The sequence below is a fragment of the Chlorocebus sabaeus genome, chromosome 8 (assembly GCF_047675955.1).
Source record: "Chlorocebus sabaeus isolate Y175 chromosome 8, mChlSab1.0.hap1, whole genome shotgun sequence".
Lineage (NCBI taxonomy): Eukaryota > Metazoa > Chordata > Mammalia > Primates > Cercopithecidae > Chlorocebus > Chlorocebus sabaeus.
Window position 1 is genome coordinate 19,642,328 of NC_132911.1, and position 19,873 is coordinate 19,662,200.

Here is a 19,873-nt window from a genome sequence, read left to right on the forward strand (position 1 = left end):
CTGGGAAAGAAGAGAAGCTGAGGAAGAGGAAGAGAGAAAGTAGATAAGAAACGGAAAGGTAATAAAAACTCGAGGGAGAAGGAGGTATGTTGTTGGAGAGCAGAGGATCAGCAGGGCCATCGGGAACGAAGGCTGGATCCATAGGCTGCCTTAACCTGCAAACGCTAACCCCTTTTCATTCCTTCTTCCTTTACTTCTCAGCATCAATTTCCAGACTTGCTTTTCGCACGTACTGTGTTTATTCCATCTCCATTTTATTAGAAACATTTAGCTGATCCTGGATAGACTGTTTGTCTTTCTCTTTCTTATTTCTTTAGAAAATTTGCTTTTCTAAGCTTAACCTTTAAAGCCCTTAACTGAAAAGGAGTAGGCTTTTTGGAATTTTCCAGATGTTATTGTCCAATTTCTGTTTTTTTTGTTAGTTGCCCTTTACCATGGCATATCGAAATAATACCATTGCTTCTTGTAGATGGAAAGTTTGTATTAAACTTGCTCGAGGGATTACTGATACATACATAACACACACACACACACACACACACACACCCCATAGCATACATATTCAAACAGCTTTCATTACGTCCAGCTGAAGTGAATAAAATATCTGTTCTTGTATAGCAGAATAGACCAATTCCAACTAGACTGAATTGTCACTACGGTTATAGTCCACATACCAAAAAGAGCAGAGCATTTAAATCAATATCGCAGTCTGCTTAGTCAGATGCCTAATTACTTTCTAGGCTACCCTGCTATCTACACCACATTCACTTGATAAAATCAAAGGTAATCAGTGAAGGGAAGAAAAGAGGAACAAAATTACTTACTAACTGTGGAGAGAAACATGATAACAAAGCCAGCAAACATGGGGATGTGATATCCAATCCTAAAAGGGAATTGAAAAAAAAAGATACAATTCCAATAAGCACTCATATATTTGGACTACATTTTTAAATGTAAGTGGGAGCAGAAATGCAGCTATTTGGGTGTATGGTAAAACAGGCCTCTGAATGTAGCGTGGAGATGAAACAGTGGATGAGTACGAGCAAATAAACAAACATGCAAATATGACCATATGTTAGGGCCAAAATTCTCATTTCCAGAAAGGATAGCCTAGGTAGAGTATATAGGTAGAGTGTATATCTCCTGAAAATATCAGAATAATCCTAAATACAGCTCATGGGAAGCCAGTGCTCTAGATTACAACAGGACTGTCCCGTTCATACCCTTTTCCCATTCCAGCCACGCTCCAGGTCACTGATACAACATCACAGCACACTGCTGTTCATCGTTCTCTTCTTGGTACTCAATACTCAATATATCACTAAGAAAATCTGATCCCATGACATTTCATCAGTAACAAGTTATTCTTTGCATAACGAGCTTTCCAAATAGCTGACTCCCCTGGGGAACCAGACAAGTGAGTATTTCTTCTTTTTCCCTTCCAACCCCCTTTGTATACTTTTCTAGTCCTCCTACTCCTGTGTACCCTGCAGGGCCCTACACCCAGTGAGATACCTGTTGGTGAGAGGGCCCACGAAAGGGTTGACCAGAAGTTGCATCACAGCCTTTGAAGCAAACAGAACCCCAACCCGGGTATTCTCTTCCTCCAAGAATTCTGTGCCTTGCAAGCAGTTGTTTTTAGGAGCTGAGATGGCTTCAGTGGCCGGAGGTGGGATGCTGCTGGCGGTGTCATTCGTCCATGCTATGCCACTGGGCACGCTTTCTTCAACAGCCATGGTGGTGTTGTCGAAGAAGGAGAAGACGGTGGAAAAGGGAGGAGAGGCGAGGGCATGTGGGGAACTTCCGGCAGGGCCGAGGTGCAGAGAAGAGTTGACTTCTTTGAATTCCATGTCATATAGGAAGGTGGGCACAATTGGTACTGAAAGTCAGAGGACAGGTTATGGGGGCTAAGGACAGATGTCATCTTACCACTGAAAGCCAAGGGGCTAAGGACAGATGTCAATTCTACTGAAAGTCAAGGAAGACAGGTGATGGGAACTAAGGGCAAATGTCATCTTGCCACTACTAGGTTCAGGGGCACTATGACGAGGTTCAGCCTTATGCCCAAGGCTGGTGTCTGGAGTGGCATGGTTTAAAACCTACTAAAAGACTGTGCCTACCCAAGTTATCCTGTTAGCTAAAGTAGCTAAATTCTGACCTTATATAATTAGTTCTCATTCTTCATGGTTTCCACATTGGCTAACTCTTCTACTCACTTAGATTGACATGGAACCCTCCAAACCAACACACACTGAGCTACCACAACATTTCGCAGACATGTCCAGCTCTCACACAGACCTGGCCAGAGGAGGGGACGGTAGGAGGCAGGGCAGGCTGGTCAGAGGAGCCTCAGCTCTGGGACCCCTGGACAGGGCTTGAATCCCAACTCTGGCACCTGTTAGTGGAAAGGCCTTGGGCAAGTCACTTAACACTTCTGAACTTCTTTTTCTCTTTTACAAAGAAAATAGGATTTACCGTGATGTTTAAGATTTAAGATTATAATTGTGTGTGTGTGTGTGTGTGTGTGTGTGTGTGTGTGTGTGTTTCCCCTGGGAGCAATGATTCAGTATTCACGAATTCAGTGTTTGCAGTGACTTTACAGAGCATAACTATAACTACAGAACTATGAATAATGAGAAGTGATTGTATTGGATTAACAACTTGTCTCAGAAAGATCCTTATTTAAAAACATATATTTTGGCCAGGCGCGGTGGCTCACGCCTGTAATCCCAGCACTTTAGGAGGCCGAGGCGGGTGGATCACGAGGTCAGGAGATCGAGACCATCCTGGCTAACACGGTGAAACCCCGTCTCTACTAAAAATACAAAACAAAAAATGAACTGGGCGTGGTGGCGGGCGCCTGTAGTCCAGCTACTCGGGAGGCTGAGCCAGGAGAATGGCGTGAGCCCAGGAGGCGGAGCTTGCAGTGAGCCAAGATCGCACCATTGCACTCCAGCCTGGGTAACAGAGCGAGACTCCGTCTCAAAATAAAATAAAATAAAATAAAAACCATATATTTTACCCGAGAGGAGAAACCTTTTAGTACCCATTTATACATGGGTATAACTTAATGTAATGATTAGGAGAGTAACAACTAAAAAAAAGCAGGATTCCAAAGGAAAGAACCACATGGAAGGTAAGGTCTTGATAAGAAATCGGATATCCAAATAAAATATGCTATTTTTATAGAGCAGAGGCCGGAAAGGCACCGCTGTGAGAAGATGCTGACTGCCCCAGAGGCACCTGGAGTCATTAGCCCCTTGAGGAGGCAGTCTGGGGAGGAAGAAAAGCACAGCCAGTTCTGGCTCCAGGCCATCCTCTTCTCCAGTCAGGCCCTCTCTGGACCTCCTTCTTTTTGAACCTCCTGAGTCTTTTAGCTATGTTTGACAAGTTTCATACTCCATTTTCTGTAGGTTTTTTTTTTTCCCCCATACCCAACAACCTCTGTGTGTTTTTGAGCATAAAAAGGAAAATTCTCAGATGGATTCGCTGTTGAACTCAAGCAGGGTGTACGCTGCCTGCTGGGGCCCAAAGCAAATTAACGCTCAGCACAAAGACCCCCAAACGTACCCACCACAGTAAGCAGCATGTTGTCCAGGAGCAGAGCGACGAATACCACCACCAGTACCAGCTGCCGGGATGCTCTCCCCTCCTTCAGCAACCGCTGGGGAGCGGCCAGAACAGTCCGGAGCATGGCGAGGGCAGCGCTGGGGCAGTCCTCCCCTGCAGGCTCTTAGGGAAGGCCCTGTGACAGCTACAGGTCTCCTGCAGCCTTTACAGAAGAGGGGAGGGAGTCTGCCCGGATGAATGAAACTCACTATTGAAACGAAAAGTGCAAAGGGTTGCAAGTAGTAGTATGATATTTGGAAACATCTCCACGTCTGTATCACTGTTCACTTCTTACATATCTCAATAACCCTACCTGGTTCCCAGAATGCCTTCCAAGTAAGCATTGCTTACTAAATTGCTTACTAAATTCAAGGGAAATTAATGCCTAGATATAAATCCAGAAAAAAAATAGATGCTCTACAGATCACTTAACCCTGTGTTTTTCAAACATCTGACATTTATTTGCCTATCACATTGATGGTTTATGTCATATCTGAGGACTACCTGTACTATCATTTACTTCATCTTTTCCTCTAAATCCACTCTTTTAAAATACTGAGATACTGCCAGGTATGGTGGCATGTGCCTGGAGTCTCAATTACTTGGGAGGCTGAGGTAGGAGGATATCTTGAGCCCAGGAGTTTGAGTCCAGCCTGGACAACATAGCAAGACCCCTATCTCTCAAAAAAATTTTAAAACCAACATCGATATTGACATCATGTTTCAAAAAGTAATTTTATGTGGCATGCAAAAAAAAAAAAAGTATGGTCTATATTCTAGGTGCCACCCCAAAATATTTCACGTGGCACAGTGTCACTTGGGCTGCCCCCTGAGAAACACTGGTGTAGACCAACCTTCATCTCATAGACAAGAAACCTGAGCCCCTGGAGGTTAGGAGACTTGTTTGGGGTTGCACAATTAGTGTCAAACAGGGATGAAACCCCAGGCTTTTCAACTCGCAGGCTTATCCTCTCCCATTTTCCCTTGCTCTGTGGTTCTAGAAGCACTCTCATGCTTTTGTTTGAGCACAAACCCCTGCTCAGAAAGATGCCTTCGTCTGTGAAAGTAAAATACTGACTTTCCTGATTAGTTTTCTATTTAGGATTTCATATCATTAGTCAGCATTAAGTCACAGTACCTTGTCAAACTTCAAGTAAAAAGAATTTCTGGGAAGAATTTTGTTTTCTTTGATGTGGTTTCTGTTGTGGTATCAACAATACCAGTCATTTAAATTTTAAAATAGATTACCATCATGAAATCTATCGGGCCCTAAAAATTGTATACTCTTTGACTTAGTAACTCCAAGGAAGCCGTCCTAAAAAAAAGATCAGAGAGATCAGAGATGTAGTCAAAGACTTATACTCAAAATGACCCATTGCAGAATGATTTTTGTTACTGAAGAAAAGTCAAACACGTTAATGGTGGATTATTAAGCAGCTCTTAAAAATTATATTTTCAAATAATTTTAGTGACGTAGAAAATACTATTACTATAATGTTAAGTAAAAAAGGGAAATTAAACAGTATTTTCAGCTTGATCTCTAATGTCTAAAAATAAATATATGGGCACGTTTTTGAGAGAGTGGAAGGATACTCAAATGCCAGTTATTTATAATCAACGACTTCAGTCATCTTCTGTGTGTTTCTAAATATTCAACAATGAGCTACTTTCATAATTAAGGAAGTAAATAATTTTCAATGATTATCACTGGAATTCAATAGTCAGCCTCAGATGTTGGGAGTATCCCAAGCACTGAGCTACTCTGTTCTAAGCCCAGGGCTGGAAGAACCCTCTCACTACTACAGATTAATGTGACCAAGGTCCTAAGTGAACCAAACTCGCAGTTAAGTTTTAACCAGTAAATGCATGCAATTACTTAAGATCCTTCATTTCTCTGTATAAATGAGGTATTTCTGAATACAAATTGACTTACCATATGTATGGATAAGAATAAAAGACAAGCCAGAGAAAACTAAAAGACATAGCGAATGAAGAAAGTACTACAAAGAGAGAGAAACACACACACCAAAATCCCAAAGCAAAAACAAACAAAACCAGGAATTTGCCAACAAGTCAATAGTAAACTTTACTTAACAGTCAAAATCCTCTGAGAGGGACATGAATCACAAGGAAAGATTAAATTTGTCTGGAGAGAGAAAAATCTTACCTTGGAGCCCATCTTGGTGTGAGGCGCTCAGTGAGGTATTGGCAGCTGTTAGCAAGACAGCAGGGACACTGTTCTCTGAACGTGGATGTGCTGATGGATTTATTGCCTCCTGTTATCTGAGGATGCTGTGTATGTGTGCGTGTGTGTGCCCTTTGTCCACAAAGATTTAATTGCAACCTCCAACAGGGTTCATTCAGACCCTTAGCTCCCTGCGTCAAAGGCAGGAAGGCAGGGCTGGAGAGGATAAAGAGAGGGGAGATATTATCCTAAGCAAAGAGGCACTGGACTGCACTGCTTTGCATCTGTGCTTATCTACCATCGAACTCTTTAACTCTTGCCTGGGTCTGAATACAAATTGGAAGCCAAGATGGAACCAGCGTGCAGTTCCCATTCCTTGCTACTTGTACCAGAGTTAGCTTCCCGAAAAGAAACAATGCATATTGTTCTCAAGCCATAGAACCCCAACATCTACGGCGTTGGTAAAGACTTAGATTGCGCACTGTGTCTTCACATCGCAATACTGGCTCAGTGCCTGATACATGGTAGCATCCAATAAATATTTCTTGCATAAATGACTGGACAGCTAACTACAGGAGAAAGTGCCGTTCATTGTGGGATCTTGAGAGGCTCTATTGATCTATATTATTCTGACATTAAACCATGGGTGGCTCAAAGAACATAAAAAATTTATGAAAAAGCAAATACAATTTATGAGCAAGAGCAGTGCAGAGGTTTCCTATTGTGGAACTGGTGGGCCCCTCCTAATTGTGGGAATTCACTAGGGAACTTTCGATTTGACGCTAAAAAAAGGACAGGGTTTTTTTATTTTTATTTATTTATTTATTTATTTATTTATTTATTTTTTGAGCCAAAGTCTCGCTCTGTAACTCAGGCTGGAGTGCAGTGGCATGAACTTGGCTCACTATCGCCTCCACCACCTAGGTTCAAGCAACCCTGTAATCTCAGCCTCCTGAGTAGCTGGGATTACAGGTGCATGCCAACACACTCAGCAAATTTTTGTATTTTTAGTACAGACAGGGTTTCACCATGTTGGCCAGGGTGGTCTCGAACTCCTGATCTCAAGTGATCCTCCTGCCTTGGCCTCTCAAAGTGCTAGGATTACAGATGTGAGCCACAGCGCCCGGCCTACATGGAAAGAGTTTTAAAATGTAAACCTAGAGAGAGAAATAGGAAGCAGAAGCAAAGACATCAGTGGAGTGTATTCATTCCTATAGTTTGCTGCTATAACAAATTACTACAAACTGGTGGCTTTAAAACAGCATGTATTTAGTATATGGCAGTCCTGGAGGTCAGAAGTCCAAAATATGTCATACTGGGTTAAAATGAAGGTGTCGACGGGGCTGCATTCCTTCTGGAGATTCTGGGGGGAGCGTTGTTTCCTTGCTTTTCCAGCTTCCAGAGGCCTCCTGCACTTCTTGGCTCCTGGCCACGTTTACCTTCAAAGCTAGTAGCAATGCATGTTCAACTCTCCCTCTGACTCTGAGCCTTCCACCTCCCTCTTTCATTCTAAGGACTCACAGGATGACCCTGGGCCCACCCAGACAGACATTCCAAGATCACCTCCCCATCTCAAGATCCTTAATCAAGTCTGCAAAGTCCCTTTTACCATGTAAGGCAACATACTCACAGCTTCCAGGACTAGGAGATGGTCATCTCTGGTGTGCCACTGTCCCACTCCCTACAGGGAGCATGGCATACAGTCCCCCACTTACATGCAGGGCCTGTGGCCTAAGCCTCTAGGGAATGAGGGGGTTAGGGCCAAAAGATGGAGGAGTTGTATTAATAAAGATATTTGCAAGACTCTGGGCATAAGGCAGCATCCTTTATGGAGTCCAGGTGACAATTCTGCCACCATGCCCTCCACCCTAAGTACGTGTAGGAACTCTGAGGGTTGACAGCCTCCAGCGTAGTACAGCTGTGTCCAATAGAGGGCGCTAGAGGCAGAGGGCTTGGGTAGAGCAGCCTCACAGGGATGTACTGAGACGCCACCTAAGTGGGGATGCCTCCCAAAAATTGGGAAATCAAGGTTTTGGCAAACTGAGGGCCTGGGAAAGCAGGTATAGACTAACAATCACCATATGTTGGGCAATAATAAGAATAAGGGCAACAATAACAGTAGCTATCATTTATGGATTACCTACATTTGGCCATGTTTCTAATACATACTCATACATTATATGGATAATACGTATTAGTTCAAATATATATGTTTTTTCAATTTATTGTAACCATGCTAGTATTCACAGGCTGGCCAAGTCTGGGGTCTCCTCACAAATGCCCATCACTATTAATAATCAATGTGTTGTCTATTAAAAATGAATGAGCACTCATCTTCCTCCCATTAATCATATAACGTAAAAAATAAATAAATAAGCTGTGAGTACGGTGGAGTGGAAATTCACATACACTGTTAGTAGCTAGGCAACTACCGTTCTTTTAGAAAGCAGCGTGGTTTTCCATCTTTTGTCTTTGAAGTTATAAAATGTGTGTTGCTTTTGATCCAGTAATTTCACTTCTTAGGAATCTATCTAAAAAGGTATGCTAAAATATGGGGGAAGGGAGGGAAATCACAGGTACAAAATTTTTATCATAGGATTTAGAGAAAAACTAGAAATATCTCAAATGTCCAACTGTAAAATTTATTTCAGTGCATGAGCTTGAAGGACTGTCATGTTGCCCTTAAAACAGATTTTAAAAGAGTTATAATGAAGACTATATATCAAGTTGGAAAAAATTACATATATATACATAATTTATATTTATAGATTACATATATAACACGTAATTTATATTCTATAATATGTTATACATAATATATGTCATTTATATGTGTATACACACAGATATTGCAACCGAAAGTAAAAAAGTAGAATATAAAACTTTATGTAAATTGGAGCTGGGTGTGGTGGCTCATGCCTGTAATCCCACCACTTTGGGAGGCTGAGGCAGATGGATTACTTGAGGTAAGGAGTTCAAGACCAGCCTGGCCAACATGACAAAACCTTGTCTCTACTAAAAATACAAAAGTTTAGCCAGGCGTGGTGGCACATACCTGTAGTCCCAACTACTTGAGGGACTGAGGCACAAGAATCACTTGAACCCGGGAGGCAGAGGTTGCGGTAAACCAAGATCGCACCACTGCACTCCAGCTTGGGCGATAGAGGGAGACTCTGTCTCAAAAAAAAAAAGAAAACTTTATGTAAATTCACAGTAGCATGATGCACAACAGCTAAAAGATGAAAGCAACCCACATGTCCCTCAATGGATGAATAAAGGAAATTCTGATCCTTGCTATAACATGGATGAATCTTGAGGACATTATACTAAGTGAAATAAGTCAGTCACCACAGGACAAGTACTATGTAATTCCATTTATATTAGGTAAGTTTTATAGTCAATTTCAAAGAAATAGAAAATACGATGGTGGTTTCCAGGGTCTGAGGGAAGAGGGAAATGGGAAGTGATTGTTTAATGGGTATACAGTTTCAGTTTTGCAAGACGATTACTTCTGGAGGTTGGTCAGTTGCACAATAAGGCGGGTATACTCAACACTACTAAACCATACACTTAAAAATGGTTAAAACGGCAAATTTTATGTCATGTATATTTTGCCACAATTAAAAACGTAAAAGCAATACTTTATGTACATTGTGATTATATAAGTGGTTAGGCCCAATGGCAAAATTATGGAAGATTTTTAATTTATTATTTAAATAATAGTGAACAAAACTTACAAATGAAGCATTGCCAGTAAAAAGTAACACTTCAGTCTATACTGGTGGACTCTGAGCCCTTGCAAATAAATAATAATTTCTAGCCAGAGCATCCTGTTGAGAACCCTCTGAGACTGAAACTGAAGTTCGAGGCTCTTTGATAGCTGCTCTGTTATCTTCCCAGTTAAAGTGGTTGGCATACAACATCCTCAGACAGACGGCTTTTTCTCTGGGCCAAATAATATCTATAACCCAATTACATGTACCTGGGGCTGTGGTTGACATGGCCTGCTGGAGGAGACGGTCCTGTGACTCAGAGCTGGAGGGCGCTTTTGTTTCTCATTGCTTCCTGTTTCCTGTGCTGTTCAAATATTTAACAATCAGTTCCAACTTCTTCCATTCAGCACATGTCATTGTCCCAGCTCCAGCCTCGGACTGGAGGCTGACTTTGGTTCAGAAGTCACAGGCTTCTGAAAACAAAGCCTAAGAGAAGTCAGGGTGGATACTTTACGGCCATGATATACAGGGCACTCTGGACCCTGTAGGAGTGGATATGTGTCCATAAAGACCGGGAATTGCTATGTCTGTAAAGCAAGGAAAGTGCTGGTTTCAGATCCAAGGGAAAAGGAGGTTCTAAAAAAGTAAAATCAACAACAACTGGAACCCCAGTGAACAGTTCTATTGTAGGGACAGTGGTAGCAAACTCAGTAATAAATAAGTGATAGGGAAATTCAGTTAGGAAAATTCAGGACCTACCCCCAACCCACCACCAAAACTGGCATCCCTTCACAACATCAAAAATATTTGGAAAATGAAACAATAAAAAATAACAATACAGGCTGGGGGTGGTGCCTGACATCTGTAATCCTAGTGCTTTGGGAAGCCAAAGCAGCAGGACTGTTTGAGCTCAGGAGGTCGAGGCTGCAGTGAGCCATGATTGCGCCACTGCACTCCTGGGTGACAGAGCGAGATCCATGTCTCAAAACAACAACAACAAAATCCAATCAACCAACAAACAAAACAAAACAAAACAAAAAAACCAATATAACCATAAAAAATAACACAAGTAAAAAACCAGTAAAGTACAATAACTACTTCCATAGCATTTACCTTGTGTCAGGTATTAACAGTAATCCAGAGATGATTTAAAGTATACAGGAGGATGTGCATAGGTTATGTGCAAATACCACACCATTTTATATCAGAGACTTGAGCTTTCATGGATTTTGGTTTCTGCAGGAGGTCCTGGAACCAATCCCCCATGGATACTGAGAGATGATTATATATCATTTCAAAAACCCCCTCTAACTATCCAGTGTCAGCCTGGCCACTTTCCCCAATTGTCAGGGTGGATTAACTCTGCCTAGTTTGACTCAAACCTGCTTTGCATGGAAAATGCAGTCACAGTTACATTGACTGGCCAGAACTTCTGCCTCCTTCCCTTTGTTTCATCTTAGAACTATGCAGGAGATGGTTAAGAAGCAGACTGGCCAGATCCAGAATCAGAGATATCAAGTTCTATGAGACGTAGGAGACGTTGCCCTGGATTACGGTTATCTGTCTCTGGAGCCTAAACTTTAAGGGCAGGGGTTTTATCCTACCCATCTCGGTATTCCACCCAGCACCAGGCATCTGGCCCAATAGAGGTGATCAATAACTACTGATGGTTTTTGTTGGTAATGATGAGGTGGAGTCATTCTCGCCTCTCTGAGTATCGCTTAAGACTGGCAAGGTGTTGGAAGCTTTGAAGTAGACATGCACCTCCCAGAGCCCCCGGCGCTTCAGAATGGGAATAAGGACATTCCAGCTTTTACTTGGAATTCAGCTCTCAGACCCACCCAACCTTGACTGTGTGAGCAGAATTCCACAGGCAGAGCTGATGGGTTTAAAACCCACCATAGATTCTTGAGATCTTAGCCTTGGCAATGGCTCCTTGTTAAGTTTAATTTATATGAAAGATATAGAAAAATCTACCATCCCCAAAATCATTGTGGGTGACCAGGGAGTCTGTGGAAATATCTATAATATCAATGGAGCAGGAAGAGCCAGTGTTAATGTCTCTTAGAGAGAAACGGCATGTTTTCTACAAATATCTTGTTTCAGTCCTGGGTCTGCCATTCACTTAGCTGGGAGACTTTCGACCAACTGCCTGATTGCTCGGTACTTCCATTTGCTGACTTAGAGCATTCTTGTGAAGATTCAAAAAAATAAATGAACAATAAACACTTAGAAGAGTGCCTGGTTTACGCTATGCACTCACTTATCAGAAAAACAGTAAACTACTAACTCTGCTCTCACTGAACTCCTCTTTATGTTGAGGGAATTTCTAAACACTAAGTTCCCTAAAACAAATTCCTCTTCTAAGTGCAGCATTCACCGTGAAATGCTTCAGAATTCTTATCTCATGCTGACCATGAGAATGCAGAAACCTTACTCAAGACTTACTTCCACCCAATTTTGTTCGTCAAATCCAAATCCTTCCCAAGTTAGGTCTAACTGAAAAAATTCACCTCCCCTCCCCAGCCCCCTGTGGAGAACCACCTGACCTAAGCCACTCCTCTTTGACCCTTCTCTTACCAGGTAGACAACGCAGCATGCTCTTCCATACTGTTTTGGATGAAAAATAATGTGTGTTCATCTTATCTCTACATTTCAGCCTTTAGCTGCTTTGAAATAATGTATTACATAGTAATGTCGCCTTTGCTTTAAAGATGTAACCCAAACCCAGAGGCACAGAGCTAGTTAGGCGCAAACCTGAGGCTGCTCCTGCAACTCTCAGTCCAATGTACTCACCACTGAGAGCAGAAACATGTCCTGTGGTCCTTCTGCAGTTCTGCAGTTTTCAGCATCACGTTGAGTTTATGAGCAGTGCTCACTTGGTATGTACTTGTTGATAGAAAATGTCATTCAAGTGCTTTGACTTCTCTAATGAACACATCATAAATAAGCCGGGAATTAAGGCCCTTTCTGGCAATGGTCAGATTCAGACTTTGAGACAGTACTGCCACATTGCCATGACAACTGGTGGAAATGATCCTAATGAGAATATGGCCCTAGAATTTTTCCGGATACTGTCCGATGTTATCAGTCCAGTTGGTCCCCAGGTCATCCTTGACACAGAAAAGAGGCTTCGGGCAGATGTCAGGTCAGAGCCCGGGCCTTAGATTTTTTATTTCAGAGGATCAGACACCTGCAACCACCTTAGAAATAATTTGATCTTCCAAAGTTCCCTTAGATGGGGTTAGAATAGACCGTCTATAATTACTCTGCATCAGAAAGGACCTCCCAGACTTACCCAGATTTGTACACAAGCAACAGGGCCAGAACTAGGTGACTTCAGAGGCCAGGGAGTGAAAAAGGAATGGTCTGTGGTCTAGAAAGCTTAGATGGCTGGTATCTCACTTCCAGAACTTAGGAAAATCACTTTACTTCCCTAAGATTCAGTTTCCTCATCTGTAAATTAGGGAGTTAAGTCTAGTTGAGTGCTAAGATCTATTCTAGGTTTTATAATCATTCTGGTCTTAGAGGTAAAACAATGAGTTCTCATCTAATGTTGACTCTGTCATCTGTTACTAACCCCTTTGACTTGATTTTTATCAGGCTTCTGTAATATAGAACTTTTTTTCTTTTTTTGAGACAGAATCTCACTCTGTCAGCCAGGCTGGAGTGCAGTGGTGCAATCTGGGCTCACTGCAAGCTCCGCCTCCTGGGTTCACACCATTCTCCTGCCTCAGCCTCCCGAGGAGCTGGGACTACAGGCGCCCGCCACCACGCCCGGCTAATTTTTTGTAGAGTCAGGGTTCCACCGCATTAGCCAGGATGGTCTCTATATCCTGACCTCGTGATCTGCCCGCCTCAGCCTCCCAAAGTGCTGGGATTACAGGCGTGAGCCACCACGCCCGACCTGTAATATAGAACTTTTAACTTACAGGATTGCATGCTTATTTTACCACCAGCCATAAAACCTGCTCCCTGTTAAAGTGAAAATTACACCATTTTAAACAGAATCACCTTATTATTTCTCATTGTACTTTTGATTCAAAAGCATAATGAATGTTCATGCCAAAATGTGACAAATTAAAAAGGAAAGCAAAACATCTCATAATTCAGAGTAGTCACTGTTAATATCAGTATCTATTCCTTTACAATATGTTCCAAGTGTATGTGTACACAAATAGATAATACAAATCATATTGTGTATGCCACTTCATATAGAATGCTTTACTCAGTACTGTATTATGAAAATTTTCCCACACTTAAACTATTTTTTTGTCTATCTTAATGTCTGAATACTTTTTCCATCACATCAAAGTATCTGATTCCTTTTTGTTGGAACACTTGTGATGTGAAAAGGTTATCATGATCTGGCAACAAAAGAGGGTCTTCGACAAAGGACATTTGGAGTTTCAAGGACAAATATCCCCATTTCAGACAGCCAGACAACAGGAAAGCAGCACTCGGTAAGAGACCTTCCATCCATCAGCTACTTCTTGGTTTTTATGTTTAAACATTTGCATCACTCTCCTAAGTAGCCATCGTTCTGATCATAGGGGTACCTCTGTTCTCCCCTGTCTATTCTACAACACATCTGTGACCCCAGTGACAAGGAAAGTAATATGGGATATGGAAGAGAACCAGAGATCTCAGTTTTAGGAGGTCAATGTATAGTTTCCCGCCTATATATCTCACTCTGCATCTGATGGTCAGAATTTAAAAATAACCAACATGGCCAGGCGCGAAGGCTCACGTCTATATTCCCAGCACTTTGGGAGGCCGAGGTGGGTGGATCACCTAAGATCAGCATGTGGAGACCAACCTGGACAACAGGGAGAAACCCTATCTCTACTAAAAACACAAAATTAGCTGTGTGTGGTGGTGGGCACCTGCCATCCCAGCTACTCAGGAGTCTGAGGCATGAGAATCGCTTGAACCTGGTAGGCGGAGGTTGCAGTGAGCCGAGATCATGCTACTGCACTCCAGCCTGGGTGACAGAGCACGACTCTGACTCAAAAAAAAAAAAAAAAAGCCAACAACAAAGTATATAAAAAATGAATTAGCTTCCTCTACCATATTATGCTGAAAATTTTGTATTGATGATTTTATGTTGTCATATGCCTTGTTACATAGAAACACCTGGGTCTATTTATTTAATCTGTTGTGGTTTGTCTTCATAATATTTTCCTTGATTAGAATTTTCCAGCAAATAAAGAGAGATACACATTATATGGGGAAATTTCAGTCACTGGCATGAGATTTTCTTACCCCCTCTTCTCTATTTTTCTTCCCCAATAATCATTTGTGATAAGAGAATAAGAGTTTGCATTTCTGTCTAAGGTGTTGACTTCTGGAAGCTTCTTTTTAAATTCTTGAGAAGCAGGCATGACATGAAATCTTCCCAACTCACAGATGGAGATTCAAAGACAGAAGGAATTGAGGATTGGCCCAAGGTTGCACTGTGCGTAAGGAGACAGTCAGCAATGAAACTGGGCTGGTGATTCTGAGTCTCATGTTTTGACCACATTCCCTACTCCTGGGGAATTCCTGGGATTTTTGCGTTCCTTGGGAGTAAAACAAGGATATGATTTCAGCAAATAACAGGAGGACAATAGCTAGTATACAATATCAGTATGGTGACTCCTCCTTGGGGCGAGGGGGGAACCCTGCATACGGAAGAATAAGATCGGAGGACAATCGTTCATTTTTTCAGAAAAGAGCAACACACTTTCATTTATCTAATAGATATTTACTAAGCACTATGTGCAAGTTACCTTGCTAGGTACTTGAGATAGAAGACAAGAAAATAGGATATGGTCCCTGCTTAATACAAACTAGTCAACTAGTCCAGGAGACATGTCATTTCGCTTTTAGAAAAGAGCCTGACACGGCCGGGCGCAGTGGCTCACGCCTGTAATCCCAACACTTTGGGAGGCCGAGGTGGGCGGATCACGAGGTCAGGAGTTCAAGACCAGCCTGGCCAACATGGTGAAACCCCATTTCTACTAAAAGTACAAAAATTAGCCGGGCGGTGGCAGGCTTCTGTAATCCCAGCTACTCGGGAGGGTGAGGCAGGAGAATCGCTTGAACCCAGGAGGGAGAGGTGGCAGTGAGCCGAGATCGTGCCACTGTACTCCAGCCTGAGCAACAAAAGCAAGATTCTGTCTCAAAAAGAAAAGATAAAAGAAAAGAAAAAAGAAAAAAAGAGCCTGACACATATTACTTAACACATAGTCTATTAATCAATAAATCAAGCAAGTAATAATAATGTTAGCTAAAACATATCTAGCCCTGCTATTTGCCAAATACTTTGCATTCTTTATCTCTTTTAATACAACAGTTTTATGAAGATAATATTATTATTCTCATTTTATAAACTAGAAAGACGAGACCTAGAGAGAATAAATTTTGTTCAAAGTCATAGAACTAATGAATCAGGACTTAAACTAAGTTTGTCTGACTTCAGAGTCCATAGCCCAAGCCCCTGATAAAAGAAAATCTTTAGGTGAATCAAATGTAAAGGCGCTTAATTGAGCAAAGAATGACTTGCGAATCAGGCAGCCCACAGAATCACGGCAGATTCAGACAGACTCCAGGGATGCGTCATAGAACCAATTTATAGATAAAAAAGGGAAGTGATGCCGGGCGCGGGGGCTCACGCCTGTAATCCCAGCACTTTGGGAGGCCGAGGCAGGCGGATCACGAGGTCAGGAGATCGAGACCATCCTGGCTCACACAGTGAAACCCCGTCTCCACTAAAAATTCAAGAAATTATCTGGGCGTGGTGGCGGTGCCTGTGGTCCCAGCTACTCAGGAGGCCGAGGCAGGAGAATGGCGAGAACCCGGGAGGCGGAGCTTGCCGTGAGCCGAGATCGCGCCACTGCACTCCAGCCTGGGCAGCAGAGCAAGACTCCCTCTCAAAATAAATAAATAAATAAATAAATAAAGGAAGTGACCTACAGAAATCAGAAGTGAGGTGCAGAAAGAGCTGGATTGGTTACAGCTGGGTGTTTGCCTTATTTGAACAGATTTTGAACACTCAGCAGTGTATGAGCAGCTGAAGTACCAACTGCTGCGATCGACCAAGACTCAGCTACTGTTACAGGCGCAAACTCCTAAGTTAGGTTTTCCATTTTGTCTTCCTATTAAGTTAGGTTGCAGTTTATCCACAAGGACTCAAATACGGAAGTACAGAGTCCTTCTCAGGCCATATTTAGTTTGTTTTAGCATCTCTTACCCTTAATATTGTGCAGGCCCGCCCACCTCCAGGTGATACTCTCTCTGTGTGAGTATATGTGACTTTTGGATATTTAATACACATTTTAGAAGAGAAAAAGATTTTTCTTTCCAAATTGCAGCATCAATGATTGACATCGCTGCAGAATTTTCTGCTTTTTACCAATGTACGAACGTGTTTTACACTATTGCAACTGGTCTATATCCGTGCTCAAGTTTCACTCAATATTATTTTGCATAAATAGTTCCATATCCTTAAATCCCACCAGCTATATATCATATTCATGTCAGTATCTGTTAAATATACATTACTGGTGCAGTTTACTATTACGGGATATTTAGGTCACTATTTCATTTTCACTGTGATGAATAGCATTGGTATAACAAGGTATACACATTTATTCCTTTGGTTAATAATCCCATCATTGAGATTACCGAATCAAATTATTGGATCAAACTGTGTGAACAAGTTTATGATCCCTAACCTATACCAGGTTTATTTCCAGAAGGCCTGGCCAATTTCCAAAGCCATCAGAAATGAGCTGGTGCAACGCTTAGCCCCGAATCCTGCCAACACTTAAAAAAATCATTTGGTCAGTTTTCTTAATTTAACAGATATAGTAGAACCTCGTGGTCATTTTAGTTTGGATTTCTTCATTACTAGAGAAACTAGAAATTTTCTATATTTTCCTAAATGTATTTTTCTATGCATATAACACTTTATTTATCCTTCGTCTTTCTTACATATTAAGGGGATAATTAAAAAAAAACAAAAACAAGGAAAAGTGTTTATATAATGTTGCTGTAAATAATTCTAAGAAACTCTCAATTTCAGTTGACTAACAGTTTTGGGTTACCTGCACTTTGCACAGGTACCATCATAAGATCCAAATAATTACACAATGTTTAAAAATGTAGTTGTCTGAGAAGTTAGAGATGGTGTCAAGTAATACCAACTATCTGACACAACTATTTGGCAATTTGATTAAACACTTGTGATTCCATAAAAGGCAATACCACTCTCCCAATTTGTCAGTGATGGTTACTTGATTGTTTTCTTTAAGAGTTTCAGGCTCCTTTGACAATCTGATAGAAGTCTGTGGGTTATTTCCACGGAAAATGTCCATATGCACACATTTTGCACGAGGTTTCACAGACTTCCAAGGGTCCCAAGTTAATAACCTCTGTTTTATAGCAATCTTGGACTTATTTCTATCATTTTTTTTTTCATTCGAAATGTTTCTTGTAGCTGCACTGTGCTCTACATCCCCCTTGCCAATCCCCCATTCCATATCTAAGGTTACAGAGCAGAAAAGTGAAGGAGAAAGATATATAAATGGTCACTCTTTAATGGTATCACTATTGCGACGAGTTCTGTGACAGAGCTGAGGCCAGAGTGCTATGTAGGAAAGCCATCACCTGGTTTGAGTCCGTGTTGCTCTCCCAGACAGTCACAATAGCTTCCTAACTGGTCTCTCAATTTTTCTCTTGTCTTCTGCACCAGCTCATATTTTGCCCAGTAGAACAACATGTCTCTTTAAAGCCTAATCAGATAATATTCCTCCTGCATAAAATTCTACAATCACTCTAAGAATATAATTCAAACTGCTATCCGCATAGCCTCCAGAGCTCTACATGACTTGGCCCTGCCCTCTCTCCTGCTGCTTTCTGCTTAGCTGTGTCCATTCTAGCCCCACTTTCCTTCTTCTGCCTCAGGACCTTTGCACTTGCAAAATCCTCTGCCTGCGCCACATGTCTCCTGGAGCGTCCCATGATCTGCTGCTTTCTCTCTCCATTCAGATCTCAGATGACTGAGAAGTGCATTCCCTGATCACATCATCTAAAATCTTATCTTCATCTTGATCACTCTTTTCTCCTTATCCTGTTTTATTATTTTTCATCAAAGCAGGCACTTTATTTACATGTTTGTTTTCTGACTTTTCTTCCTCCAATAGGTGGCATGAGGACAGATACTTTGTTTATTTACAAATATATCTCTAGGACTTAGAGCAGCACCCCATATACATGTGTATTTTCTCAACAGATGTTTGTTAAATAAATGTTGGGGTTACCACTCTACTTATACACATTAGACCACAATTAATTTCTATTACCAGAGTAAAAAGTTTAAAAAAGGTTTTTTTAAAGTAAAAGCCATGAACTACTCCTAAAATAATAAGATAAAAATTGTAATAACTAACGGTCTGATATTCATATATGAAATTTACCTACCACTGTGAAAAATTGACATGAGAAGACTAGATTTGTGATTTTTATTTTAAAAAGTTGCCATGCGTTGTATTTGAAAAAATTAGTACAAATGCATGTTAAAGGAGTGAAACTACATAGAAAGATTATTAAATTAAAAATAAAATTTCTCCTGCCGTTTACATATTAATCTACTTTACATGGCATTTTGCAATTGCTTTTTTATTTTAAACCTAATAATGTGTCTTGGGCTTTAAAAAAAAAAATCTCAACATTTGAGGCTCCGCTGAATTCTTTTCAAAAGTTTGAGAAATACCTTTGACTTAATAGGGTATAACTTATGAATGGACATTTAGATTGTTTCTAGGTTTATGCTATTACAAAAATGTTTTGTTGAATATCTGTGTGTATGTATACATAAATGTATATGTCTGTAGATCACATATAATAATATATACCATATAGTGTATGATGTAATGTATTATATATAATGGAAAATATTTGTCACATATACTGAGTGGATAGATATAGATATATCTACAAAGAGAGAGAAAGATAAGTTCCTAGTAACAAAATATTTGAATGAGATAGCACCAAATTGTTCTTGTAAATATCATACCAATTGTGCTCTTATCAGTACAGTATTACAATTCCTGTTTAATTTTACTCGTGCCAACTTTGGACATTAAACTTAAAAATTATAATCGGCTGGGTGCAGTGGCTAACATTTTGGGAGGTCGAGACGGCTAGATCACTTGATGTCAGGAGTTCGCGACCAGCCTGGCCAACATGATAGAACCCCGTCTCTACTAAAAACAAAAATTAGCAGGGCGTGGTGGCGGACACCTGTAATCTTAGCTACTTGGGAGACTGAAGCAGGAGAATCGCTTGAACCAGGGAGGTGGAAGTTGCATTAAACCGAGAC

General features: G+C 41.1%; 1 protein-coding gene across 3 annotated transcripts in view; it reads right to left on the bottom strand.

The window, feature by feature from the left end:
- Positions 1–6,032, bottom strand: part of SLC18A1 (solute carrier family 18 member A1) — a 35,178-nt gene extending 29,146 nt beyond the window's left edge. Inside the window, exons 1-4 of one of the 3 annotated variants that reach the window (XM_007961810.3) lie at positions 5,777–6,032; positions 3,571–3,817; positions 1,516–1,879; positions 825–883 (exon numbers count right to left, since the gene is read on the bottom strand). In XM_007961810.3, the coding sequence (XP_007960001.1) occupies positions 825–883; positions 1,516–1,879; positions 3,571–3,694 (547 nt within the window). In that variant the 5' untranslated portion in view covers positions 3,695–3,817; positions 5,777–6,032. Of the gene's footprint in view, positions 1–824; positions 884–1,515; positions 1,880–2,298; positions 3,543–3,570; positions 3,818–4,747; positions 5,755–5,776 lie in introns of those variants that run through there. The other 2 variants (XM_007961811.3, XM_007961812.3) reach the window with 2 other exon arrangements.
- Between the last annotated feature and the right edge of the window lie 13,841 nt (positions 6,033–19,873).